Consider the following 10,164-nt stretch of genomic DNA (forward strand, 5'->3'; position numbering starts at 1 on the left):
GCTGACGGGGGGGGCGGGGCGGAGGCTCATCTCCTGGGACCCCAGCGAGTGTAGGTTTCATTCCCGCATTGCAGGGTCCATTCAGGGGCTGAGCTCCGGCTGGTCCCTCCATAGCATTTAGTGAGGTGGCCGGGAGGAGGGGACAGGCCATGGGGATGCCATGGTCATGGTTGTCATTTCTCCCCCAACAGCAGCAGGCCCCTTCTCCTGACCACCGGAGCCATCTCGCAGTGCACCTTCCGGATTGGTTGAGAAGAGCCACTTCGGAGGCGGCAGCTCCGGCAGAAGGGGCCTGAGCACGCTGGGCTCTGGGGACCCAGCAGAGACCTGAAAGGAGACCTGGTGTCTTGGAGGAACCAGAGTGTGTTCGTGTCCTAAGGAAAGAGAAATCCGATCTCCAGAATCTGTCTCAACGCAACCCTGTTCCCTGAAACCTGCTCTTGGAGGTCTGGCTGTGGCCCTCGTTTCTGGTGACCCACAGGAGAGTGGTCTTCAGAACCCCCTTTGAAATGCACAGGTTCCTCCTGTGCCAGGTCTGAAACTGGCAAAGTGACAGACACCCCCATCCCTTCCCACCTTCCCCTCCCCACGCCCATCCCCCCAGGTCCTGCGGAACCAGCCCCCCAGGAAGGCATTTTCTTTTGCAGATTTGCTCTTGGACGAAAGACAAACACAAACAGCACACCCAACACGCAGGCGCTGAGTCCATCTGTTCAGTTTCCAAAGAGAAGCAGCACTGCCCGCTCTCCCCGGGAAGCTGCGCCTTAACCTCAGGTAAATGTCTGACCTGCGGTTACATTCCCCGGCGTGCCTGTGTAGCACATCCCCTCTGCACACAGGTCCGGGTAGGAATGTCCCAATGACCCGGGGGGAGGGGGCGAGTTGAGGGCCCGGAGAGGGGACCCGGGCTACAGGGAGTCCCCTGCCCGCCCTGGTGCCTTTCCTGGGAGGCTTTGCCAAGCGGCCCCTCTGGGAAAGGCAGGAAGGGGCAGCTGGTGCCCGTGTCTCCATCCATCCTCGGCTCTGGACCATCTCCCCTGGGGGAGGACGGAGTCTGCATAACCGTAACTTCTGACAGTTCAGCTCCTCTCCGGAGGCCCGGACCCGCTCTCTTTGTCTGCAAAGGGAGCTCTCGTTGCCTAGAAATATCCAAATAGAAAAATGTCTCTCGTCTTCGAGTGACGAGCTCCCAAAATAAAACCTGAACGGGTGCCTCTTGTCATTCTTGCCTCAGAGCTGTCATTGAGGGCGACACCCACAGGAATCAGAGCCAGGTGCCGGAGGGGCCAGGGCAGGTGGCCAGGGAGGAAGGAGGGGTACCACAGAGGCGGCCGCAGCAAGCCAGGTGGCCTGTGGGCTCCGAGGCACAGTCCCCACAGCAAGCCTGGGGCTCGACGGAGCGAGGCCGGGCTGGGGCGCTGAGGGCTCAGACGGCTCCTCTGGAACTGCTGACCTGAACCTCCCCGCTCAGGGGCTGCCGTGACCAGTGACCACAGCCGGGGGCTGTATTCTCTCGGCCAGTGACTGCAAAGAGGGCGTCAAGCCCCCCCTTTCTCAGGGGCTCAACCCAGGGCAGAGGTGACATGTGTCACGTCATCCCGCTCCCGGGAGTCCCCGAGGGCCCTTGGAGGGTGCCTCCCTCCAGCCCAGGCCTGAGGAGCCCTTGGTAGGGAGGCCGGGGGCTGCGCAGACAGTCCATCCGTGGGAGCCGGCGTTGTGCACCGGGGCGGCTGCTGGCGTTTGCCGGCACAGCCACGCAGGCTTTTTCTGAATGTCATCCTGGGGGGAAAGGAGCTTAAGGAAAACATGTCCCCGTGTAAAGGAGCAGCTGAAGAGTAATGAGATTATGCACACCTGCAGACACACAGGGCTCGCTGGGGCCGCCCCTCGCACACGTCAACACATGCACAGTTCCTGGTGCACAGGCGAGCCGGGCCGCTGGGTGCCACGTGCCAGCATGGTTCTGGGCACTTTTACAGCGTGGGCTCCGTGACCCCGCACGCCCCCTCGCGCACGCGCACACGTATGTTGAATATGACCCGTGTATAATGGTGCAGTGGCTGAGACACGATGTGCTTGTTATTCTACTTTCCGCTGGATGTCACTGAGGGGGCAGCCCTGCAGCCTACATCCTCAGCGGCCTCCGTCGCAGCCTGGCTCCTGTCATCTTTTCCAAATGCCACTGTGTTTACCAGGCCGATGGGCTGACCCTCTGGATGGGAAATCTGCTGCTCCTTTGTTAGTCCTCACAACGGGCCAAACAGGGCCGCTCCGCCCAGAACAGCTGGCACTGACCCGAGGGACATCTGCTGGCTTTGCTGTTCCAGACCCAAGGTGAAGGCGTCCCCGGCCCACCCCGCCCCAGGCCTGCCCCTCCTGCTGGGTCACGGGGTCTCTGCTCCCGAGAGCCCACCCTCGAGGCAGGGGCGGGCTGGCCTCCCCTCTCCTGCCCTGGTCATCAGAGCCGCCACTCCCATGGCCCAGAGATGAGTCTGGGGACGAATGTGTCACCCAAGGTGGACTGTCGGAGTTGGGGAGGCTGCTGAGCTGGTCCCAGACGAGCTGGGGATGGGCAGAGGACGGAGCCCTGACAGCATCCCTCTACCCGACCCTGCTGTCCCGGAGCTTGCCGCCCACACCGCTCTTCCTCAAGCTGGTTGGACCTCGGTTTCCATGGCGGCACCCAAGCTCCGTGACCATGATCACTTCCGACATCCTGCGTCCTCTGGCATGAAGAGGGGAAATGGCAGAACAAGCGTGGTTTTGTTTTTCTGTAAGCGCCTGGGAAATGGTAATGGTGTCACGCACGAATAGATTCTTGTCTTCTCTGAAATGTCAAGGCTCGATGATGAAGACGTTCGCTCCGGAGACGCTCCGGTCTCCCGGGGCCGTGCCGGGGTAATTTGCTCCTTCCTGTGACAGGAGAGCCCCACCGCAGCACGCCTGTCGCAGGCGGGTTGGCCCACAAGCCGAGTTCCTTAGATGGAAAAACAATTTTCTGAGAAAACAATTCCAGGGCCTCAGAGCTACTTCTGTGGAAACACCACAGAGCCTGCCACTGCAGAGCAGGCGCCCGCTGCGCTCGGTCTCAGCCGCGGCATCCGAGCCACGGGGCTAGAGCCCTCCTGAGTCCTGGAGGACGGCCCGTCACCAGTGTCTCCGTCTGTTTTCAACTCGCTGGTGGATGGATGAGGTTTTCTTTACCTTTTCAAATATATATGCGTATACCAGAGGCCCGATGCACGAAATTTGTGCAAGAGCAGGCCTTCCTTCCCCCGGCTGCCGGCACTGGTTTCCCTCTGGCACCCAGGACCTGGGCTTCCCTCACAGCCTCAGCTTCGTCTGGAAGGATGTCCGGTATAATTAGCATATTACGCTATTATTATTAAAGATTGCCAAAACCGGTTTGGCTCAGTGGATAGAGCGTCAGCCTGCGGACTGAGGGGTCCCGGGTTTGATTCCAGTCAAGGGCATGTACCTGGGTTGCGGGCCCGTCCCCAGTGGGGGATGTGCAGGAGGCAGCTGATCGATGTTTCTCTCTCATCGATGTTTCTAACTCTCTATCTCTCTCCCTTCCTCTCTGTAAAAAATCAATAAAATATATTTAAAAAAAATCAACATTGGTAAACTATCCTATCTACACTAATAAAAGACAAACATGCAAATTAACCATACCTTCACTATGCCTTAAGCCACGCACACCAGCCAATCAGAGCGACTATATGCAAATTAACTCAATCAAGATGGCGGCCAGCAGCCACAGAGCTGGAGCGAGTAGGAGGCTTGGTTGCCCCAATGATGGAGGAAGCCAACTTCCCACCTGCCGCAGCTGGCTCTGAGCTCCACTCAAAGCAACAAAGTTTCAATTATAGAAGGTAAATAAACCCCAGATACCTGCTTTCAGCTGGCCGAGGCCACGAAGCTGGAGTGAGCAGGAGGGTGGGTTGCCCCTGGCGATGGAGGAAGCCAAGTTTCCCTCCCCTCCAGCCCTCCCTGGTTGGATCTGAGCTCTTCTCAAGGCTACAAAGTTTCAATTATAGAAGGTAAATAAATCCCAGAATAAAAAGAAAAAAAGGAGACGGCCATCTTGTAACAACATGGGGACGGCCATCTTGTGATGACATGAGGGTGCGAGGGCCACCTAGGCTTTTATTAGTATAGATATAAATCCTCACCCAAGGGTATGTTTGTATTAATTTTTTAGAGAGGAACTTCGATGTGAGAAACATCAATTGCAGTGGTTCTCAACCTGTGGGTCGCAACCCCTTTGGGGGTCGAACGACCCTTTCACTGGGGTGGCCTGAGACCATCGGAAAACACATATATAATTACATATTGTTTTGTGATAAATCACTATGCTTTAATTATGTTCAATTTGTAACAGTGAAATAGGGGGTCACCACACCATGAGGAACTGTGTTAAAGGGCCACGGCATTAGGAAGGTTGAGAACCACCGATCAATTGGGTGCCTCCTGTTCATGCCCAGGCTGTGCATCAAACCTGAAACCCAGGCATGTGCCCTGATCAGAATCAAACCCACAACCTTTTGGTGCACAGGACGATGCCCAACCGACTGAACCACCCGGCCAGGGCTTAAAATAGTATTTAAAACAAATGTTGGGGGAGGCTGAGTGGACTCGTGGATGGAATCGGGTTGTCTGTGGTTGGGGCTGTGGGGTCAGGTGATGGGCACATTTCCTGCAACAAAGTTAACAAAACCAAGCAGGCAAATCGAGAACGTGTTTATCAAAGCGCGTGCTCGTTCTTGCCCAGGAAAGCAGAATTGCCAGCCATCAGGGTGTCCTTTTCATTGTTAGAAACTAAACCTCAAATCAGTCATCGGGGATGTAGCTGCAGACTAGGGCGATGTTCTCATCACTTTTTCTCACCGTGAAATGAGCGGTGAATCCAGAAACACCACTCGAGTCACGGGCAGGGCAGCCAGGCAGGGCCCTGGGTGGCGCTCGCGTGCTTCCTGGCGGACCCCGGAGCAGCCTGCCCTGCAGAGGAGGGGACGGGGCCAGGTGGCCCCAGAGCGTGAGCAGGTGGCTCCTGAGCTCCTTCCTCCCGTGGACCATGGGCAGGAAGCTGACCTGCCACCCGGGCCATGTGGAGGGTTGGCGAGACGCTGGAGTGTGTGGGGAGCTGTGCTGCTGCCAGTCCCCCCTGGAGTCCCCCCAGACAGACGGGGATGGGGAGTCCTGTGCCAGCCGTGCACGGGGAGGAGGCCAGGACATAGTGCTGGGGGCAGCCAGGTGAGGCTGGGCGGGAGGTGGCTGATGAGACAGGCGCCGGGCAGGGCGCCTCAGCAGGAGCGTCTCGGGATGTGTGGGTCCCACCTCAGTGTGTCCCATTGTGGAGACTCCTGTCAGTGGTGGTTGGAGGGCTGCTCACCAGGCCCCATTCACCTGGCACACAGGTGCCCAGCAGGTGCCCAGCAAAGGAATGCAGGTGTAGGGGGGACATTGGCAGAGTGTGGGAGCGGCCAGGCCTCTGCTCCACAGTCAGCGTTGCTACTCCAGCAGTGCCCAGGGGAGCCCACCTTCCTCACCCTGCAGTGTCGTCACCCCAACCAGTGAGGGCCAGGTGGATGGACATAGGCCTTGGGTGCTGATGGTCAGGAGTCCCCTGCTGGGGACACAGCAGGTCCCCATGTTTTGGCCTCCCTTCGCTGGCCTCCGAGACTCTCCTGGGCTTGGAGATGGCCTTCGGGTGGAGGTGGTCTGGGCCCGAGGCCACCTGGAAGTCATTGGAAGGGACCCGGCCCCACAGGAGGGGAGAGTGTGGGATGTAGGCGCATCTCAAGAGTGACCTGGCTCTGCGGGACTGGGGCCGGGGTCCCCCCTCAGCTTGTCCAGCCAGAAGCCCTGTCTGTCATCTGTCTGCACAGCAGAGCTAGTATCCTTGTGTCCAGGACGGTGCCTGCTCCGCTGCAGCTTCTCCACAAACCCTGGTGCTTCGAGGATAGAGGCAAAAGGAAGGCTCAGGCGGTCCCGGTTCGGGGAGGGCGGGGCGGGGCTTGGGGAGGCGGGCTTGGTGCTCTGAGGACTGGCTCTGTCCACTCCTCTGGCCGCCTGCTGCCCTGAAGGACTAACTACAAGAGGGAGGTCCAAGGCATTTTTTTGATGGGAAGTTAACTTTTTTTTGGTTTTGTTAATCCTCACACGGGGATATCTTTTAAATGATTTTTTGAGAGTGTGGAAGGGAGGGAAGGAGTGGGGAGAGAGAGAGAGGAGAGAGAGAGACAGAGAGAGAGAAACATCGATATGAGAGACACACATCGATTGGTTGCCTCCCATATACACACCGATTGGGGCAGGGGATTGAACTTGCAACCCAAGTACATGCCCTTGACAGGGAATTGAACCAGCGATCCTTTGGTCCGAGGGCCGACTCTCTAACCATTGAGCACACAGGCCAGGGAGGGACGGTAACTGTTAATGAGCTTTTTAATGAATTTGATTTTCCAAACTTCTACTCAGATGTGCTTTCATGCTGATAGGTGCTCACTGGGTTATTTGAATAAATTAACGAGTTTCTCAGAAAATAATAGGCCTCCCTCCCTGCTCGCCTGGTGCCCCAGCCGCCCTTAGGACTCTGGGTTCGCAGGTGTTGGCATTGTGTTGGGGTCCTTCCTGGGGTGGCACTGGCCCTGGGTGAGTGTCCGCCTTCCAGGTTCCAGCCCCAGTGCAGGCGCAGGTGGTGGGCGCTGCCTCTGTGTCCGGGCATCCTCCCAGGTGTGTGCGGCCCATGACCTGGCTTGGCCTCCACCCTGCCCGTGAGGTACGGAGTCTGCTGGAGAGGTGTGTACCCCGGGTCTCAGAGAGGGGAGCGGGAAGGCTCCTTCCTTCAGGGTGCCCGTGGTTCTGGGAGCTGCTCCCTGGCCAGCCCCGGGATGACGTGGGAGAGCGTTACACTCACCCACAGTGAACTCGCGTCATCGCGCAGGTTCCTTTGCTCCCCTGCTGCCTCCTCCCCGGGTTTCGCTCAAACTTAACTTTCCCCACTGCCTGCCCACCCGGGTGGCTGAGGACCGGTGCTCAGCGCTCTGTCCCAGGCGGCATGGCTGGCCACCTGCACTGCGCACATCATGTCTCGTGGGCTGTCCGCCATCCTCGCGGGCCTCTGGAGTGTGAGATTGAACCGGCAGCCGGTCCAGACTAGGAGCGGTGCCCGCCCCTCCTGCCCTTCTCTGTGGCCCTGGATATCTGACCCTCTCCCCGCTGCCCGCACCATCTGGATCTGCCTCTGGTAGAATAGCTGATGCCAATTCAGACCGAAGGGCCAGTGGCTGCCAAGACTTAATGTGCCCCTTTTCTTTATATCTCGTCACAAAGACTTTTTTAAAGAAATGCCTGACTGTGGGGTGATGGCCAGCTGCCGGTTTGCTCTTCAGGCTCCGCCCTCCCGCCTCTGCCCCTGACACACCTGCTTTCATTCCGCAGCCCCAGCCGTGGAACATGCCGTCCCTCACACCTGGGACCTTCGCTGAGTAATAAACTCCGTCTCCGCTGTGTCCCCAGGAAGCAGAGGGAGGCGCTGCCACCTCAGCTGCGTGGGGAGAAAGACTCATTTGAGCTGGGAGCTGGGAGACCTCACCTGTCATCTGGGGCGGAAGCGCCTCGTGGGGGGACACAGCTCAGCGGGCTCTCCGCTCCCCGCCCACAGGATCGCCCACAAGGATCCCTGGGCCCAGACCCCCGGAACTGGGGCTGCTACCGCTCTCTCGCTCTCCAGAAGCCCGCCCACCGGGGAGGGCACCACCCCACACAGGACTGCTGGTGAGGCGGGGCTGGGGCTCAGGTTTCTGGGTTCACTCTCTTCTCAAGACCACCCCCTCCCCTGCGATCCCTCCCCACTCCAAGGCGGACCATCCTCCTTAAGGATCTTGCTGAGGCCTCACGTGCCCTGGCCTGACCCACGGGCCCAGTCTGTCTCCAGTCTCTCCCTGAAGTTTGGTGCTGCGGGACCCACAGCGGCTCATGCTGCCCCTCCGAGATTTCCTGGGCAGGCGGGAAGCAGACACCGGAGCGTGGTCCTGTGCTCACTGGGCAGAGTGGCCCCCGCGGGCACCGGGCCTTCGGGGGGAGGGGCAGGGCGGGCTGCTGACCAGTGACCCAGGGCGCGATTGCCCGCTGGGCGCCACACTCGCCAGGCTCCTGCGTGACTCTCTCTCCCTCTCTCTCTCTCTCTCTCTCAGGAGTGGCTCCGAGAGGGCTGACACGTGGCTGGGCTGGGGTGAGTGCCTGTGCACGCAGGAACCCGGAGGGCGGCTGGGAACGGACAAAGCAAACACAGTGGCCTGAGTGCGGTACCCACTGCCCGGTGCTCCTCCCAGAGGCCCCGCACCAGGGCTGAGGGCAGCCGGCTCTGTCCTAAAGCGGGCTCCCACGTGGTCCTGGCAGAGATGTGGGGTCCGACCTTGAGAGACGCCGGCACAGTGGACATACTGAAGTATGGTACCTATTTGCTTTGTTTAACAATGGACAGGTTACTTTGATTTTCTAAATTGTATAAGTCATCCCATTCGATTAAATGCCTTATTGATTGAATGACTATCCCATTGATTGTGATCTTACTGGTTATCGAAGCACATTCTTCTGGACCTGGGAACCAGGACAGCACAATGACCCTAAATTGTTTTAGTGGCCACAGGTGGTGCGTTCCAGTTGACTCAGTGGACCCGAGGGCTCTAGATAACGTGTTTCTATCAACTCAGTGATCCGGAGACCCAGAACTGTAATTTAGATAACATGCCTAAGTTTAACCCAGGTTACCCAAAGGCTCTAGATAATGTATTTCTGTCAATTCAGTGACCCCGAGACCCGAAACTGTAATTAACATGCTTAATTCTGCTTCTGTAATCTGCTTTTTGCGAGCCAGGTGCCTCATTCCAAACCTTGAGATGTAATCAATACCTGTGTGATTTTTTGCCTATATAATCCTGGAACTGTGACCAAATGACTGCTATGAGATTTGGGAATGTCCCCTCATAGTCCCGGATTGCAATAAATGTGACTCTTTAATTCGACTTCTTGAGGCGTCCTTCTGTGATTCGCGGGGTACATTACAACAATACTTTCTAGGGAGACTTGAGGTTCTGCGAAGAGGCCGCGTGGCCTGATGGGGTGGATGACAGCTGATTTTATGTGTCATCCCACCAGGTCACAGAGGCCCAGGTCAAACTTGGGTGTCCGGAGGCAGCCTGTGGGATGTCGGGAGGCAGCCTGTGGGATGTCGGGGGGCAGCCTGTGAGGTGTCGGGAGCAGCCTGTGGGATGTCGGGGGGCAGCCTGCGGAGTGACGGGAGCAGCCTGTGGGATGTCGGGGGGCAGCCTGTGAGGTGTCGGGAGCAGCCTGTGGGATGTCGGGGGGCAGCCTGTGAGGTGTCGGGAGCAGCCTGTGGGATGTCGGGGGGCAGCCTGTGAGGTGTCGGGAGCAGCCTGTGGGATGTCGGGGGGCAGCCTGTGAGGTGTCGGGAGCAGCCTGTGGGATGTCGGGGGGCAGCCTGTGAGGTGTCGGGAGCAGCCTGTGGGATGTCGGGGGGCAGCCTGTGAGGTGTCGGGAGCAGCCTGTGGGATGTCGGGGGGCAGCCTGTGAGGTGTCGGGAGCAGCCTGTGGGATGTCGGGGGGCAGCCTGTGAGGTGTCGGGAGCAGCCTGTGGGATGTCGGGGGGCAGCCTGTGAGGTGTCGGGAGCAGCCTGTGGGATGTCGGGGGGCAGCCTGTGAGGTGTCGGGAGCAGCCTGTGGGATGTCGGGGGGCAGCCTGTGAGGTGTCGGGAGCAGCCTGTGGGATGTCGGGGGGCAGCCTGTGAGGTGTCGGGAGCAGCCTGTGGGATGTCGGGGGGCAGCCTGTGAGGTGTCGGGAGCAGCCTGTGGGATGTCGGGGGGCAGCCTGTGAGGTGTCGGGAGCAGCCTGTGGGATGTCGGGGGGCAGCCTGTGAGGTGTCGGGAGCAGCCTGTGGGATGTCGGGGGGCAGCCTGTGAGGTGTCGGGAGCAGCCTGTGGGATGTCGGGGGGCAGCCTGTGAGGTGTCGGGAGCAGCCTGTGGGATGTCGGGGGGCAGCCTGTGAGGTGTCGGGAGCAGCCTGTGGGATGTCGGGGGGCAGCCTGTGAGGTGTCGGGAGCAGCCTGTGGGATGTCGGGGGGCAGCCTGCGGAGTGA

The 10,164-nt window shown here is 59.1% G+C and overlaps 1 protein-coding gene across 1 annotated transcript in view; it reads right to left on the reverse strand.

Annotated features, from left to right (window-relative positions):
• The window catches only part of NTSR1 (neurotensin receptor 1 (high affinity)), a 33,386-nt gene extending 30,671 nt beyond the window's left edge, over nt 1-2,715 (reverse strand). The window contains exon 1 of the mRNA XM_005885612.2: nt 2,606-2,715. Within this exon, the coding sequence (XP_005885674.1) occupies nt 2,606-2,715 (110 nt within the window). The remainder of the gene's footprint in view (nt 1-2,605) is intronic.
• Between the last annotated feature and the right edge of the window lie 7,449 nt (nt 2,716-10,164).

Source organism: Myotis brandtii, unplaced genomic scaffold (assembly GCF_000412655.1).
Source record: "Myotis brandtii unplaced genomic scaffold, ASM41265v1 scaffold915, whole genome shotgun sequence".
NCBI lineage: Eukaryota > Metazoa > Chordata > Mammalia > Chiroptera > Vespertilionidae > Myotis > Myotis brandtii.